This window comes from Ammodytes marinus (genome assembly GCF_949987685.1).
Source record: "Ammodytes marinus genome assembly, chromosome: 21".
Taxonomy (NCBI): Eukaryota; Metazoa; Chordata; class Actinopteri; order Uranoscopiformes; family Ammodytidae; genus Ammodytes; species Ammodytes marinus.
The window spans coordinates 21,494,403-21,512,905 of record NC_137225.1 but is presented as its reverse complement, the minus strand read 5'-3'; the positions used below and the strand labels follow the sequence as shown (position 1 = coordinate 21,512,905).

General features: G+C 40.0%; 1 protein-coding gene across 2 annotated transcripts in view; it reads left to right on the top strand.

Annotated features, from left to right (window-relative positions):
* Window positions 1–4,078: 4,078 nt before the first annotated feature.
* The window catches only part of LOC307267975 (collagen alpha-1(XV) chain-like), a 240,457-nt gene continuing 226,032 nt past the window's right edge, over window positions 4,079–18,503 (top strand). For both annotated transcript variants that reach the window (XR_013845430.1, XM_080050470.1), the window contains exons 1-2: window positions 4,079–4,243; window positions 4,331–4,398. Coding sequence is in view for 1 of the 2 variants with exons in the window: in XM_080050470.1 (XP_079906596.1) it covers window positions 4,233–4,243; window positions 4,331–4,398 (79 nt within the window). In the remaining variant the exon portion in view is untranslated. The remainder of the gene's footprint in view (window positions 4,244–4,330; window positions 4,399–18,503) is intronic.

The window sequence follows — 18,503 nt, the reverse complement described above, 5'->3', positions numbered from 1 at the left end:
AAATAAAGAATAACACTTATCCTAGTTTGCCCTGAAATATCAAAACTTCTGCATCTGTTTGACTATTCTTTGTTTGGAATCGGCACAGAGCAACGCTGGCTTTAAACCTGCAATTAAACTGTGAATGATTTTTAAACAGAAAACAGATGAAAGATGTTTTGTTGATTCTCAAAATGTATTCTGTGTTGTAACACACAAATATATATTGCAATGCATTCATATGAACCTAAGTCTTATGTAGGCCACCTTCACTTTGGAAAATGAATGATGTTGATGGGAATGACTAAGTGTGTTGGTGACCAGCACAAGGTTTCCATTTAAATGAATGCCTGTGTCCAATACCCTTCACACAGCATTTATCACTGTTCCCATCACTGTTCTGGATTTAATGGACACCTCCAGTGGGTCAGAGGTGCACCGAGGAATCCTGTCCTTTGGTGATGAGAAATAGTTAAGATATGAGCAGCAGAAAATGTTGCTTATCTAGAGTAAAGTTGACTTTTCGGGTGGAGGGGGGCTCTCTAGCCTTCTCACTATATTATATATTCTCTCCCTGGCTCCTTTTGCTTCATTTGTCAACACTTGGTTTCTATCTTTTACGCTGCATATATTTTATCGAGGTCTCCAATATCATCAAAGTAGGACTTAAGTTTACTCTCCCCCCGAAGGTATCGCATCACAATCTATTATTTTTGCTATGAGTTTTATTGATTTAAACTCTTGGTAGTGGTGGTGGTGGTGGGGGGGGGGTCTTCCACTACATCTCTGCATGTCTTCTGGCAGCACTGCTGTCTATTTCAACCCACCACCAACAGCTTAGTTTCCCAACATGGAAATTCCCTAGGAAAAAAAGCCAGCAGATGTGTTTTCTTTCTGTTTGTTCGTTGGTGCGTTTTGATGTCAGCTGGGGCAGCTCAGCCGGGGTTTCTCACCACCCTCGGCTAAAGCTAAAGAGCGATGACGATCCGGTATCTCAATGACTCATACCAGCAAAAGACCTCTGACTGCTGGACCCCCTTCTTAATCTGCAGCCACCCACAGGCTGAAATCCCTCCCGCACACACACACACACACACACACACACACACACACACACACACACACACACACACACACACACACACACACACACACACACACACACACACACACACACACACACACACACACACACACACACACACACACACACACACACACACACACACACACACACACACACACACACACACACACACACACTTCTCTGTGTTACTGTTTTCATTGCATGGAAACGCCAGTCTGTTGGTCTTTGTCTCGTTCCTCACAAAGAGTGGTTCTTTCCACTTTGTTTACCTCCATATACACAGACCTCTATGGAGATCTCAGAGCACTCACCTCAACGCCTGAGTGTTACGTTTAGAAGAAGGATTATATGCAACTCACAACAATGTATTTTTTTCCCCAAAAAGCAAACATCCATTAAAGACATTATGACCTTTCCCTGTGTTTTTTGTAAATTGATGATTCATCACTTTTTGTTAGCGGTTGTCATTTACATTTTATTTGTTTATTTACTCCCTTTTTGCTCTGGTAAATATACTTTGGCAGGAATGTAATTATTGTCTGTATTACGTTGACTGGAAACCATTTTATCCCATGCAAGAAGTTTGTTGTTTCTATTCAGTAAAGTGTTTGTTTCGAGATGGATGGTTGAGTGCTAACAGCGTAGAACTTTGACAACAGAGACCGGAGGTTGCATTCCAGCTTCCAGTTGTGTTTAGAATTGCGTAATGGAAACATTACATTAAAGGTGTAGTCTGTAGAATGTATTGTCATTTGTTTCAAACAGACATGGTAGGAATGGAATATAATAATATTCCATATAAGTATGTTTTAATTGGTGTATATATACTCGCTTGAAATAGCTTTTTATTACCTTTAGAATAAGCCTTTTATATCTACATAGGACATGTTGCCCTGCCATGTCTCTACAGTAGAACAGACTGGTTTGATGATGCCAAAATAGTCCTATTTCACACACTGCAACTTTAAGGGTTAGTTTAGGGAAAGACAGACGTCTAGACAGCGATATCGGTGTTTGATGTGGGATTTTTGAGCACCGATGGGCAAAAAACACAAAACAAAAAGTAGACATAAGTGCTATAGTTTTGCATGTCATGTGCATGGACTCTTTACATCACCCAGCAGCTGTGTTTTTAAAGTACAGATGTAGACAGAACACACCAACACTGACTCCTCTTATGTGTGAATGCCTTAGTTCAAAGTCTATTTTTATCAAAACAGACCTCCATCATTTCCCCTGACTCAGAGACTGTGACTAATGCAGACACCTGTGAGACAAAGTGAACACACACACGCATTATGTTCCTCCATGTTGGTTGGGTTGTAAAGACTTCAAACTAAACTTTACATTTGCAAGAAGCACTTAAATGCTGGGGTAAATACACCAAATAAGGCCAAAGGTAATAATGACAAACTCCACTTCAAGCATTTCAAGTCCTTCATTTCATTAAAAAGGCAATTCTAGTTTGAACACAGAATCTACCCTCTTTTAAAAAAAATACTTTCTTTACAAACTTAAATTATATTTAATTGTACACTCTAACACAGGATACAAAAAATGTCCCCATCCCCCATCAATGTCAAAATGGGTAGGAAAATGTTGACCTTTATATTCGGATGAGATCATTTTAGCTGAGAAAATGAGGGAGTGTGAGACCCAAATCTGACCTGGGATGACTTTGAATATGAAGAAGTCTCATTAACTAGAGACAACAGTTCTAGAAGGAATGTTGCCTGTCCACCAAAGCAGTGGTCAGTGTGCGTAAGGTTAGTGAAGTGAAGACATCTTATCACCAATGCCGCCTCTAACTGCATCACTCAAGTTCCAGGATGGCTCTTATCTCTCTGAGCTGTCAGAAACACGGTCTGAACACATCTTTATCAGCTACCCCCCTCTACCACACTGGCTCCTCAAGCTAGACTAGACCTGTGGTGGGTGTGTTTGTTGTAGGCAGATTCCATTTGGCACCACTGCACAAAGCTCTTGAGTCCAGACATTGTGGCTGATGACTAAATGATGTCATTAATCGCCTTTGGATTAAGGTCAGCAGCTCCAAATATGAAGTATTTGATTGGGTTGAGAGCAAACTTTAATTTGAAGAATTTAATTTAATGTGGTATGGCTAAAATGGAGTTTGAGATCAACAGGTTGATTGGAATGGAATTGATTTTGATATGAGCAAAACTTACCTTTCCATTGTCCAACCCTAAAGTCTGGTCTTGAATCTAGATAGTTACCAAATGAAGAAGTTCACTGAGCAAGCCTAAATGAATTCACTTTAGAGGATGCATGGGTTAATTTGGAACTTGCTAGGAATTTGAACATCAAGAAGGATCCCCAAATTGATCCAATGCTCTTTTTGACCTGGTCTTCACTGCTTCACTGGCACCATGATTCGACCCACTAATAGGCACCAGGAAATGTAAAATAAAAAATGCTAAGCTTTTATTGAAATAGAAATATTGATATTGTACTTCCAATACTTTATAGGATTTTCTGAATTCACTAGTTAGAAAGCGTTCTAGTCTGATTGTGGATTTTGCCATTGGGAAAAACAAAATAAAATTCCTCTAAAGCTAGTGATAACATGAGCTTTTGTTTCAGCTAAATTAGAATATTTACTCTGATCCGATGATACATAGTTATATTTACTCGATTGACTTATAACAAAGTTTCGGGGATGGTTGCTACATCTCCCGAGACATCTCCTTCTGTAGGTCAAGGTCACACTAGAAAAATAGTTAAAAATCGCAGGGAAAGTGAGAAAACTCCCAAACCAATGAGAAGTAGCGGCAGCAGTAGGAAGAGGAGGGATTAACCGGAGTGTGTTAATTTGTATTTGGGACTTGTGATGTCTGAAGGGAGGGCTGGATTATACTGAGCGGTTGGTCCATAGAGAGAGACACACCGGGAGTCAGGTTTCAGGCTTTTACGAGGGCCCCCCTTGAGTCGCGGCGCACTGAAGCTGCCTTTGTTTAAACTGGGAACCACAGAGAGCCAGAGCAACAGAGAGAGAGAGAGGAGGAGAGTGAAGAGAGAAGTGAGGGCTTTTTTAGTTTGGAGTGAGTGAGTGAGAGCGTCAGAGTGGGCTCCATCTCTCTCTCTCTCCCTCTATAACTAACACACATGAACAGGACACAACTTTACTTTGGATCTAAGCTTTAAGATGACTTCACGGTAAATGAAAGCCACTGTTTTTTCCAATGAAGAAGTAGTTTTAAATCAGTTTTTTTACAACTCTTTTTTACTTGTGTCTTTATACAGCATTCCTCCTTGGTTCTTTGGATTATTTCTACTAGTCTGCCTTCGCTCCTCTGCTCAGCTGCTGGACGGTATGTGCTCTCCCTCTCCCTCTCCCTCTCTCTCTCTCTCTCCCTCTCTCTCTCTCTCTCTCTCTCTCTCTCTCTCTCTCTCTTTCTCTCTCACTCTCTCTCTCTCTCTGTTGGGAGAACTTTTCTGCTGGCTCATGAGTTTTCCTTGCGCCTGAGATGAATGGTGAAACTGTTGCACTCTGGTCCGGGAAACTGGAACATGTTGCACTGATGCAAAAGATGATCCTTAAATTGATATTTAAAATGACAAAAAAAGACTGGTATGCTCGTATTTGGAGATCATTCAATGTTTTGGTGATAATGTGTGGACATTATGAACCTAATTTATCAATGGAAAGTACAAGTATGTTGACACATATATGTTGTAGCTTTACAAAACTATTCAGAAAGTCCAACCAAGTTCTGAAACAAACTCAATTAAAGTCCCATAATGGCAAGGGGCATGGGAAAGTCTTAAGGGGGTTTTGAGTCTGAGATTTTAAGGCATATTTGCATTAGACCTGATAAAATCAGTTCATCCCATGGGAAGCTTAATGTTGTTTTGGAGTGGCTCCAAAGTCACTGCACATTACTTTGTTTAAACTGGAGGTATAGGATGGTAGCTGCAAAGAAGGAAACTTGTAGTTTTACCCAAAACTCATTGGGAATTATTTTGGATTTTAGATGAACTTCATGACACTAGACCCCATAATACGAGATACCTGCTGGCTTCTGTGTTGTCTCATGGTTTCAATTATATCTTGACTGATGGGTCTTTGCAGTGCACTGTGGTCTCTGCAGACTTGTTTTCACAGCTTAAATCTAGAGATTTTCCCCCATGATGAATGGATCAATCAGGACACTCCAACATGGTCCCAATTAGCGCTAAATAGAACTGCACATTTTTCCTTTTCCATTGCGATTGGAAACAGGCAAAAACCCTCACAACGTGCACACTGGCTGACAGGCTGCGGCAATCAGTAGCATAGTAGCATAATCAAAGCAGTGGAGACTTCTGAATCTGTGTGTTGGAAGGTGCCGGTCAGAGATGAAGGTCAATGGCGATTGGAGTCTGAGAGCTTTGTTTTATTAGTTTTCGTCCAATATGCCATCTCTGCTTTCGTCAGTGTGCTGGGATCCAGAATGACATTTTCAGCTATGTGTATTTGTGGATATCTTGACCTATGATTGCCCATATAGACCACCGTGTCACAAAAGCAGCACTGTGTGGGCCCAGTCAAATAATTATGGGATCCCTTTACCTACATACCACAAAGCTTAATTGTCAGAGCCTGACATTGTGAATTAGACAGCACTTTGGCTGATTGTGGCTAACTAAGTGTGACCTCTTAGTAATCAAACCCTGTCTCTATTAGATGAGATTAAATATGGGACTCTTAGGGATACATTGTTTGACTGACGAAATGGCAATATGGTTTGCAATACAGCAGAACTTGACCATGGATTAGTTTTCAGAGGTGGGTGGAGTTCGGTTGATGTCTGACTGAAGAAAAAGTGTGATTTCATGGTCCAGTTTCCTCCACTGTTGGCTGAGCCCGGAGGTTCCAATCTCAAGGCTGTGTGTGCGTTTGCCATATTTATAATCTCCTGCCATGATTCACTGTTTAAAGAGGAGGGAAAAAGAGAAGTGTGTGTGTGTGTGTGTGTGTGTGTGTGTGTGTGTGTGTGTGTGTGTGTGTGTGTGTGTGTGTGTGTGTGTGTGTGTGTGTGTGTGTGTGTGTGTGTGTGTGTGTGTGTGTGTGTGTGTGTGTGTGTGTGTGTGTGTGTGTGTGTGTCTCACTTGCCAGAGAGAAAGCACTTGGGACGAAAATATTTCCAGTCTGCACGCTGTAAATATTCTTCAACAGAGCTGTCACCGTGGCAACATTCACATATCTATGCGCACAGTTGTTGAAATACAAGTTGATATAATCCAGTTGTGTTGTGTGAAATAGTGCATGCTGCATCTTTCAACTTTGTTTGTATCTAGTCTATGCTAATGTTTTTAGGAGGATACAGAAGAACTGAGATCAATTTATGTGAATGGAATATAAGTGTTAGTCATATTTTGATAGTTTGAATTTGACATAATATCATCAATATTAAGTTATAGCTATGTAGACGTGGTTAAATGTATGAACAGATAGCGAACACATTAATGAATAAACCAATAACTATGTTTAATCGGAGGATGCAGTAGAACGTAATCCAGCACAGTACACACAATATAACATACAAGATACAACACAAACAAACAAACACGCACTTAACTCCTGTTGCTCTCCATCTGCTGAACACATGTTAATTATACATAAATGATCATATTATTAATGATCTCATGGAACAATGTAACAATGTAAATGCCCTTGACACAGTATAGACTATTAGGGGTATTGCATGAGTTGATGTAGCTTATTATGTGAGTCTTGGAGAATGTAGCTATGGTGATTAAATTGTAGATGATGTGTATGTATAATGATGTGGAGGAAAGTGTGACAGATATAATATGATGCAAGTCCTTAGGGATCTGTGTGTTAGTAGATTTGTTGCAGTCATTATTCACGCTTTGTTACAATTCCCTGTGGGTTATATGAGAGAGGGTTATACGTCAATTAAATCAGTTTTGGATTCTGTCATTTCACTCTGGAGTCGTCAATGGGCTTTAAGATCATGTTTCTTGCTAATGTTGGGTCTCAATTATTGCGTCACAAACAAGCTAATGTCGCCAACCTCTACATCACCACCGCTGGTACTGAACCAAACCCAAACTTTAGTGCAGGTTTACGTGACTCTTTTTATGACGAAAAGGAAACTTCACGGCAGCATATAAAAAAAGTTTCCTTCCTAAAAATACGAAGAGACCAATAAAGGGAAGGAGAGTTCTTCAGCAGTGGGGAGGAAGACTTGAACGTAAAATGTCAACTTGAATTGGAAGTAGTGGGCCAGAGTGTCTCTCTTGACCAATATATGGTGGAACTTATTACAAAACTGCGAGTCAACCAATTATTACTGCATTGGTTTCGTCGTTCCCAACAATTAAAAGTTATCTGACACTGTATGAGTGGGTGCATTGTGCAGTGGTCCTGGTCCACAAGTTGAGTGATTATTTTGGCTGCAAAATATGACATTAAACGGTTAGATTTAGTCATTTGGTAGATCATGTTCTAAGTACTAAAGGACTCTGTGTTTGTGTCTGCATTTTTTGGGATTTGAATTCAATTCAAATGGTGCTGGCATCGGCTGCTACAGTGACTGTTCAGTTCTGTTTCCAAATTCTGGGAACCATTATGTTTCTCTCATGGGGCCAAACACAAGCTAGTGGGAGAAACTTGACACATTAGCGTAGATGGCAGTTATACAAAAATGGAGAAAAAGAGACGGTGAAACATAACAGAAGTAGAGGGTAAAGAGACAGAAGCTGTATCTGAAACACGTCTTTCTAACTTAATTTCAAAGAAATATGCTACATTTATGTTCATATATTTCAATCCACCATGAAACTCATTGCAACACATGGTAGCACCTGTAGATTGGCCCTTCTTCATGGACGTGCTAGCTTCAGTAATGTGACACTGTGTTTAAGAAAGTAATGTGTCAATTCTTCCACATCCATTCGGTCTTGGTTCCTTGCTTAACGAGTCCCATGGTCTGGCTTCGGTATGATGTAGGTCATATGGACAGCAGCCATGCACGGAGTTAACATGGCTTTGATTAAAAGTGTAACTTCCACTGGAGCCCAGTGAGATTCTCACTCATGTCAAATAGTGATTTCATGAATGAGCAAGCAACAACACCCACAGCACAGCATAACTTCTACTAAGTCTTTTGGCAACTCTCTATGAATGAATGTCCACTTTGTTTCCATTCATCACGTGACGTAACACACACAAGTGAGCCAACTTCTGTCCAGTCCATGAACGTTTTTAGGGTTTTTGTTTGAAACACATGATACTAAGCAGGTCTTTTAAATTGCGATAATGAGCACTGAGCACCAACGATGTCACCAATTAAGAGAAAAGAAACAACCATAGGACATCCCGATGACTCACTTAGGTTTTTAAGAGGCCAGATGTTACTTGGACCATGCACATGTGTGTTTATACTCTGCATGCCAAATGTAACAGTGGTGCTGTTTTGAGTTTTACAAGAATTCAAATCTGCTTTTTCTGTCACATTATGAAGTGAAATAATGCTTACATTTGAGACATTTAGTAAATGCTCTCATGAAAAGTAATTAACTCAAGGCCCAAACCCATAATAAAAAAATGAATTCAGTCATTTTGGATTATGATACAGATGATGTTATGTTGTACATTGAGTATACATTTTTGGATTGTAGAGCTTTGGTGGGTCAGATCTTTCCTTCACAATAAAGGGCCGTCTCTCCAACCTGTATTATAATATCCTCTCTTAATCAACCATGTTTCTTTTAGTTTGCTCGTTCGGAGGGTTACACAAGTCCTTCCTGTGGCTGTATGTTTACTTCTTCATGCATCAGCAAGTTCAAACGGAGTCAAGATGCGATATTATGTGTTGCACATGTCCCTGCAAACCAGCATATACAGTATATTATTATTATAACATATTCCTGTTAACATCCACAGAGTTGGTGTTTGACAGGTATTCTCTTCATCTGGCATCCTTTCCCAGTGAAGGATTTTTTCATTCGATCTTATTTTTTAATTATTTTACTCATTTTGATGGAGAGATGTGTCGAACTCAAAAGGAAACATTTGACAATATAAAAGCAAGAAGGGTCAATGTTAAGGTTTTACTCATAGACCCTGCTGGGGTAAGCTGCTCCACATTCTCAAACGTTGTATCTGGAAATGATTTAAAGGACAAACCCCAAACCAACAGCATGTGCGTTATCCTGGTCTGTAAACAGGAATTGCCAACTTGTCTTGAACCAAAACAAGCCACTATTTTGAGTGGTGGACACAGTGTGAGCGCAGACGGTTTGAGTCAGATAGATTGACTTCTCTTTAAAGCCTGAAACCAGAGGACAAACACAGGAAGTGGTGAGTATAGGATGGATTCTGCGTGGGAGCGTAAAGGTGTGACGCCAAATCTCACTTGGACCTCCTTCCTTTGTGCTCTTATTGTTTATGTCTGTCAAACCTATTTTAGTCAATCCTTGTGAACAGATCAGCAGTGCAGGATAAATCTCAATGTGTTGAAGGAAATCTTAATGGTGTGTTATTGTTCTTTAGATAACGTATCCTTGCTAACGCTATCGTTAATTCCCCCTTATCTGAACATCAGTCATCCCTGATTGAGATCAAAGCTTTGGCCATCAAAGAGCTTTTATATCTAATGTTCTGTTTGATGTGGTTCTTTCCTTGGCCTTAACTTAATTGATGCTGTTTATATTAAGGCTGTCTTTCCTTGCAAAATAGTCCTATAGATTTTTTGATGTAATTCATTCTGTCAATTTCTATTTGTCTGTCTATCCATTTTCAGCTTCTGTATTGCCTTTACATGGACGGATTGTATCAATCATTTCAAGGGGTCAAGTGACCTGATCAGGCTTACTGTATAGTTTTGGAATTTATTTGAGCCAAAGTTGAGGGCCCATCTTGCATGGTGCCTGAACTGAACAGACATAAAACCTGAAGGTTCGGGGATGCTTGTGGTGTACTGGTTAGAGCGTCCCCCTAAAAGCTCAGGCCTTGCAGCAGACCTGGGCTGAATCCAACCCATGGTCAGTTCTCTGCATGTCATCCCCTCTTTTCCCCATTTCAACTCTGCCTCTCCAAAATCTGTCTAATAGAAAACACCCAAAAAAAAAACAAAAAAAAAAACAACCCTGAATGATCAACAGTCCCCTTTGTGCAATCATGATGGCTTCCTTTGTCTGAATGAATGTTGGAAGCTACTCCTTAATTTTTTTCCCCATCATTATGTCATCTCCCCTTGCAATGAAAATTCTTTAATAACGGTTACTTTACAGAGATGGGTGTGCCTCATTAACCAATGCTGACAATATCAATTGGGACGATGTTTCTTGTGTTGTCTTCCAGATGTGGCCAAACTTTCTATAGAGACATAGCATCATATGAATATGATTATGAATAGGTCGAGTTCCCTTGTTGCACAACTCTGCATAATATGTTGTGATTGGTTATATTGGTTATTGGCTTACAATAGTAATTCATAAGGTCCAGAGTGAAAGAGACACACTGTTTTTCCCTTCAAAATCAACTGATAAAAGATCTCTGAGAAGGTTGTTCAATGTCAAATAACAGACTGTAGCCATTGAAGGTTTGAGTGAGTGCAACTGTAAATGTGACGCCAGATGAAAGGAAAATTCCTCTCTGTAGCTGAGTGTTGGAACATCACAGCATATAAACATGGTCACAGCTGTAAAGGGCACGGCTGACTGAGCCACAGTGCATCCTGTGTACTGAGAGTGACACGTGATATAAGTTATGAGTCGCGCTGCATTCCCTTAGGAAATACCGCGCTCATACTGTAAGGTTGTTGCCCGTCAGAAGGGATTAGAGGTGCATCCAAACTTTAATTTACCAAAATAAAGCGGTCGGCAATGCATTGGCGTCGTGTTTATATTCCTGGGAGGGGCCGGCTTCCTGCATTTTTGAACCACAGAAGCTTCGATGGGAGGAAAACATGGAATTTTTGAACAGTCTGGAAAAGTGTATGTCAGGGTGGAAAAGATAGAGTCCAAACAAGCAGGTGTGTGTTCAGTTGTCTGGGGGATCACACACACACATAGAGAGAGAAACAGGAACATCTCAAGCTGCATCGGAGCATCTGAGTGTCCAATGAGGTCATGGAGTTCAGAGCAGCTGTGTGAAGCTTTTAAAAAATTTGTGGGTGTAAGAAATGCCAGTTTCAGTTTCAGTGTGGACATCTAGACATTACACCTACATTGAATGTTATTGTTGAACATCTGATTCCAAAACCATATAGGCTTCACATTCCTGGAAAGATTTCCTCAAGAGTTTGGAGCCAGGTTGCAAGCCACACCAGTGATAATGAAGTCAGACACTTATACTGGGTTATAAGGCCTGGCTCGGAGTCGCAGTTCAAATTTATCCTAAAGGATGGGTTCAATGGGTCATAGGCCATCAGTGCTTTGTGAGGGCCTGTCAAGTTCTTCCACACCAAATTGCCCAATTATATGTGTGATGTGGGATTTAGATGAAGATGTGGACAGGGGGTGTCCACATAATTTTGACCTTGAAGTGTAAGGGCGTGCAACGTTTATCAAGGCGATTATCATTGATGCTGCTTTTAAATAGAAAAATCAGAGGTCAACCACTCTGTCCACACCATTCCTGAGCTTCTTTAGCTCCTTTCAAATTTTTACTCACTTTCGGCATTTTTCTTTACTTTACAGTATATCGTTGTCATGTTGAAAATCCTAAGAATATTTGTTTTCAGCTTCTAGCTAGGGAAACACTAAAGACTTTGCTAGTTTTTGTGCCGGCAGGGCTTTAAACTGCATGGGTCATAATAATGTATCCGTCCACCACAGGGTTACACTAGGTCACAGCTCAGCAGTGTGACTTGCATGTTGTCTCAACCTTGAACCCCCGTGGCTCTGGTTTGGTCTCCTGTCCAGCTGATGGATGACTTCTGGTCATTAGCAAACCAACCAATGGACTTCAAAGAAAAGTCTAGAACATTTTACCCACATAAACGCAAAACTATGTCACTTTGATTTAAACAGTTGTATTGTTTGCATGGTTGGAACAAGTTTGGCCAGTCTGAAGAACACCTGCTTTATTCCCCGTTTGAATTATCATGAGTTGCTTTTATGATGTAAGTTTTTCCAGTGGATTGACTGTAGTTGCTAAGCAGTTTTTCTAGCTTGATACACAGTGAAGGGGAGAGATCAATATGATGATAGCTTAATAGCCAAAAAGTGATGGAAATACTCCCCGGAGAGCATCTGCATTAGGAATCCTGATTGTTCCCCAGTGGGAGGTGGGATTAGTGGTGTTGATGCTGGTTTTGTGGCATGTGTGTGTGTGTGTGTGTGTGTGTGTGTGTGTGTGTGTGTGTGTGTGTGTGTGTGTGTGTGTGTGTGTGTGTGTGTGTGTGTGTGTGTGTGTGTGTGTGTGTGTGTGTGTGTGTGTGTGTGTGTGTGTGTGTGTGTGTGTGTGTGTGTGTGTGTGTGTGTGTGTGTGTGTGTACGCTCAGCTGGTCTGCAGCTGCGTTGGTTTGGTGCACACTGTCAACTCACTCCACTACAAATGTAATGAATGGTTGGGTCTCAGTTTACCTCTTTGTTTCACTGCCGCTGGAGAGTAAACAACAACAAACATATGTTCCTTTCTTCTGCTGCCCTTCTGGCTTTTGTTTATATTTTAGTTACTATTTGCTTGTTTTTTTAATGGCTTCCAAACTGATTCTATCCTTTTCTGTTTATTTTTTTCTGATATTTTCTCTTCCTATCTTCCTAATCCTTTGCCTGTTTGTTTGACCCATCACTCTCTCTTTGTTTGTTAACCTGTAAGCTCTGAACAAGCCTCGTGCTGTTTATTCTGTTGAGTGTTTTATTTATCCAGGAAATTCATGCAGGAAATGATAACTAGGTGAAACCTCTTTGCTGTTGGCTGTTTGTGTACGCTGTATACCCTGCTTGCATCAAGAAAAGAAAAACAACTAAACTGATTTTTTTTCATTTTTTTTTACTATACTAGGGTATTTGATAAAGCGATCATACAATTCAAAATCATAGGATCAATGTTGTTATGTATTGTGCCTGAAACCTTCCAATATTATTAGAGGTGAGTGGACAGACCATTTCATCCTCTTCTTCCGTCCTTTGGTTGAATAATGCTGTCATCAGTCCATCCATCAGCCCCACGCCACACATCCCCGTCTGCCGCTCAGGCCCCTAAAGCTTTCAGCAGCCTCTTTTGACCACAGTTGAAAGAAAAACGGATCCGTTTTCCGAAAAGCTTTCAGATTTGAGAGTCAGGTCAACACCTATTCAGCCCCTGAAAAGAGTTCTGATGTTTTTATTACACTAAGCTGGAAATGTCTGGCCGTCGTGGATATGATTTGGTCTGGAACAAAACTAAGATCAACACTTTTTTTGGGGGGATCATGAGATTTGTTATCCAATTTGGGCAGGACAGATAATGTTTTTGTAACTGTCATAAAAAAAAACCAACCTTGTGTTTGGACCGTACCAAAGTGTTGAGAGAAAGGGATGTTTTGCAAGTGTCCCACAGACTTTAGAGCAAGGTTCAGTCCTTATTTAGCCTTAAGTCCATTTCAGGCTGTTTCAACAGATCCTTTCTAATTCAGTCATCGAGTTGCGAGTCATCATGGCAACACTATCAAACAAATGCTTGTTGAAAATAAGCAGAAAACTTGAGTCCCACTAAATTGGAATGACATAAGCAGCAGTATGTTTGTGTTAATTGACCATAAGTGGACCTGGTTAGAAGTAATTTGCCTTTCCAGCTAGAGCTACTTCCCTCGTGGTTCAGTTGAATGCACCCGTGAAAATGGAATGAAACTTGGCGTTGTGGGTGACCTGTGGGCAGTGGTTTTAATGGATAATCATTGTGGTGAGAAGAATGTATCTGCATGGACAGCAGAACCTGGAATTGCAACTCCAGTGAAACAGTGAATTACTGGTACATTTGGCTGTAGTTTGTCTGGTAAAACTACAGTTTTTAAGGAGTCAATGCTATCATGTTGTATAGAGAGCAGTGTTATTAGTGGACCTTTTTTAAGTAGGTTGTAGCCCATTGTCTGGCTTTGATTGTGTTTTAATATCCTTTTGCTTATGAGCTGATGAATCCTGGAGGTTTTAACCTGTCAACATCTTTCCAACTGTACTGCATTCTTCTTTAAAAAATTGTATTTTAACTTGATTCTTGACATTTCTGATTAATTATTGACCTGCATAATGAAAAAAATAATAATTCACTTACTTTCTCACCTGTGACTTTTTCGTATGAATCAGACTCCCAACTTTCAGAGAAACCCTTTGTCTCCTTTGAGCAATTCCTTGTATATATCCCATTATCAGCAACCTTGTACAGCCAAACCTGGCACCGTGGCCATGGGGGGGGGGGGGGGAGGTAAATCATTCAATGCTGTGATATAACCTAAGGCCACTTCTGCCTTCTGACTTTTCTGCAGGCAGCCTTGGATTTGATAACCTTCCCTCTGGCAGCTAGACACAAAACATGAACTCTGGCCAAATATCCTCTCAGCAAAATAACACCAACAGGGAAACCACTTTGCTTTTGATGAATTATTGAGTATAACCTGACTGCAAAACACCCGTGGCAAGAGCACCAATTTTGGCAGAGTTATCTGTTGTTTTGACGTAATCCTTTCCCTTCTTGTGGCTTTAGCCCTGAACACAACAAAGCAAGTGTGTTAGTGGATATGTTTCAGATGAATTCAGTACCTGGAGAGTGGCTGAGTCACTGCCAGACATTGTTGCAATTAAATTGACCTTATGTCAGCCAGAGCAACTGAGAGGAAGTATCATTTCTCTTGATGGTAATAGGCAAGCAGAAAGAAACCTCAAGATATTTTGACAGTGTTCATGTTGGATTTTGTGGTCAGAAGAAATACATCATCAAAACACAGGGTATGTAGTTTAAATAGACACCATACTTAAATAAAAGTGAAGAGTTATTGAACCTCGTAGACAGCACTTGATGGGTGCAGGAAAACTATCCTCTAATATAAACTAACTGACTGTATTATCAATTCTGAAATACTGTGTTGCTGTTGCTAAGCATTACATTGGCCAGTAGTAAATGTCAGATGGTTCCAATGTAGGCAGTTTTCCCTTCAAACTTTAGAGTCTTAGTTGGCCTCAAAATACAAAAATCTGGTGAAAACAGTTGCCTTGAAAATGTTTTAGTTTTTCTTGTACTTTTTAATATGAACAGTGTTGTTAACATCACTTGATGGGTGCAGGAAAACTAACCTTTTATAATACCGAGCATGTGTTATTAATCCCAAAACTCGTTGTTGCTGTTGCTTAGCGCTACATTGGCCTGCAGTAAATGTCAAAACTATGTATTTTTAGCAGTTATCTCCGTAACTCTTTCCTTTCATCCTTCATTTTCCTTCTCTCACTCCCAAAGAAATGTTGTTTGAAGGTTAGATTGTAACCCTGACAACTCACCCTTGTCCCATTCTACAATATGAAGTCTGTACAGGGTTGCTCCAAGGCTTTCCTATTGCGTTTCCAACAGATGATACAGCTTAGACGTAATGGTCTGGAACAAGAAGAGGAGGACAGGCAGTATCATTAGTATTATTTGTTATTATTATTACAGCGTTTGGCTTGTGTGGTAACCCTGGAGCTCTGAAGTGTATGGTGACATGGTATTTGTCAGGGTTATGAGTGGACTGAGGTCGCCACTTGCTTATTATGGGGAAGGATTGTGGTTTCAGAAACATGTTTCCTCCATGTACATTGACTTAAAGAGCTGTCTAGCAAAAATGTGGACACCTATCATGCTGATACATGGTGATACTAATACAGTTAGGCTTGCCCAACCATTAAGCACAAGATATTGATGGCTATACAGAGTCAAGATCTCTCTTTTAAATTACAACACTGTACATTTTTGGACTGTTCCTCGTTACAGTTTGGGGAACATTTTCACTTATAACAAGCTCTGGAACACAACCTGTTTTTTTTTTACAGGAAGCTTAGTTAAAATCTGTGTGCACACCAGATGGACCAGTCAAAGCTGGCAGTCTATAACAATGTATTTAATGTAATATGGCAAGAGAAGCTGGCCATTCCTAGGGTCAGGAACAGGTCTGGCCTCTGAAGCGTCAAAAAGTACATTGTATAAATGTCAAATAAGGCAAAAGAAAAGTCAGACATCCAACTCTTTATAACTCGACCTTGTGAGGCACCCTAGAGATAAACATAGAATATCTTGAATTGAGTTGTGTCTTATGATGTCCTTGTCTTTTGAATTAGGCTTTGAATCTCAGTTTATGGGGAAGAAGTGTAAAGGAAAGATTGAAGTTCATTTTGAAAATATACAATATTTATATAGTTACACATCAGTTTCCTCTGATGATCATAAATGACATTTAATAACAAACAAGACCATCAGTGCAAATAATGCTATTTTTTATATAGTTTTTCGTAATGCCTTTGTCATGAGTACATTACACTCACCCAGTAACTAGAGCTGGTGTAGTAAAAAACACTACTGCTTTTCTCCAAAGGGGGTGCAATAATTAACACAAACTGAAAGTTCTTCTGAGCACCTTTTTCAAATGTGAAAATAATTACTGATCCCAATCATTTGTGACACACATGTGTAATTTTCATTGTTGCCTCATCAGATCAGGTCAAACTACAGAGATAAATGTGACTTTGGTAAAGAAACCAACAGAAATGGAAACATGTTTAAATCCAACCATCCCACAATAAGATCTGTACAATCAGATAGGAGCAGCTTCATACGTATTTCTTCATGTTCAAGACATGTGGCTGCCCATCCCAAACTATCCCAACAACAGGTGTTTTGGGTTTTCCGCATTTGTTAGCAATTTGTATGCATTATCAGTCCCATCCGGAGGATCTGGAAGCAATTTACTTTGAAAAGAAATTCACAATTATATACAGCACGTCAAGTAAACAGTTCCATGAAGGCGGTCGGATTCCATTTGAATTGGAGCTGAAATGCACCTGTGATTATTTAAAGCAATGGATAACAGTAAGACGAACCAAACAAAGTTGACGACTTCATTTTCCATTTTCTTCAAAACTAAGTCAATTGCTCATGTATCTCTCACCACATGATGAATAGTATAAGAAATCTTGAAACCTGAATTCCTTAAGCATATCCTGATTAACCTAATACTCCTGATTATAAGTGTGACGTGGGCAGGGATTTTGGTTTATCTCCCAGTTGAGGAAATGAACTTGAGAGCAGATGTTCATGGATGAAAGGCTCTGCCAGTGTGCCAGCAGGTACTTGTTGAGGATTTTATGGAGGTTAACGTCCATGTGCAATCTCCTCAGTTAAAGGATGACTGTTTAGTGGGGAGAGAGGCCAGCTTCTAAATCTGGAAAGCTTTACACCCATGCAAGAACTCTCACACACTCACTGTATACCCACATGCAGACATCTTTAGACCGGCAGGACCAAGGTTGAGTCGTCGTAACATTTTTTTCTGGATTAGGTTACGTCAACACTGGCTCTTTAAAATCAAACTGCTCAATCTCGAAAGCACTGAGGCTATTTATTATTAGAGAGCTAAGAAAGAGGTTGTTAGTGTGTGTGTGTGTGTGTGTGTGTGTGTGTGTGTGTGTGTGTGTGTGTGTGTGTGTATGTGTCAAAATTAACTGCTTAATGTCCAGTTTAATGACTTATTTAAGTTATTCAGTTTCCATAATTTTTTAGCATAAATCAGACAATTAACAACACAAGAACACATCCTTCTGTAATAACCATCCGAATAGTGTTAAAAATGTATAGTGGAACGTTTAGTTGCATGGCGTCAGAGCCGGTTATAATAAAGATGAATAGCTTTTTAACTCATTTGTTTCATCTTTGCCATAAAAATGCCAGAGTTGAAATGAAATGAAGTGAAGAAGTCTTCATAGCTCTGATTTTCTGGCATTACTCAAAAGAAATGTGTCTTCCAGCTTCCAACACAATGCAAGCTTTTGATTGAGAAGTTGACATTATTGTGGCGATACGAAAAAGTCAAAGTTGTTCCCTGCGGAGTCATATGGTCACAGTGTGAAATCGGCTAATAGAATCATGTTTGGAAGCGACTAGCCTTGACTGTGTGCAGATGTTTCCATCATGTGGAGCTAGCAGATGGAGTGGAAACATCACAGGCTTTGGGGGGTACAAAGGAGATGGACCGTTACAGTGCACATTATAATAAATGGCTCTGTTGGGATATTGGTTATGAAGCTTGGAGAAGTTGTTTGTCTGTGTTAGTTTTATGTGTTTGTTTTGAACCAAAAAATGTTTGCTCCGATTTCATTCAATATTTGCAGGTTTTAAGTGGAGACCACAGCAGGCAAAGAGAAGAACATGTGGTTTAAGCATCTTAACGGTTAGTCATACCATCAATATCTGGCTGGTAAATTGAAATGTTGCACTACTGATATTGTTTAGTTTTGCCTG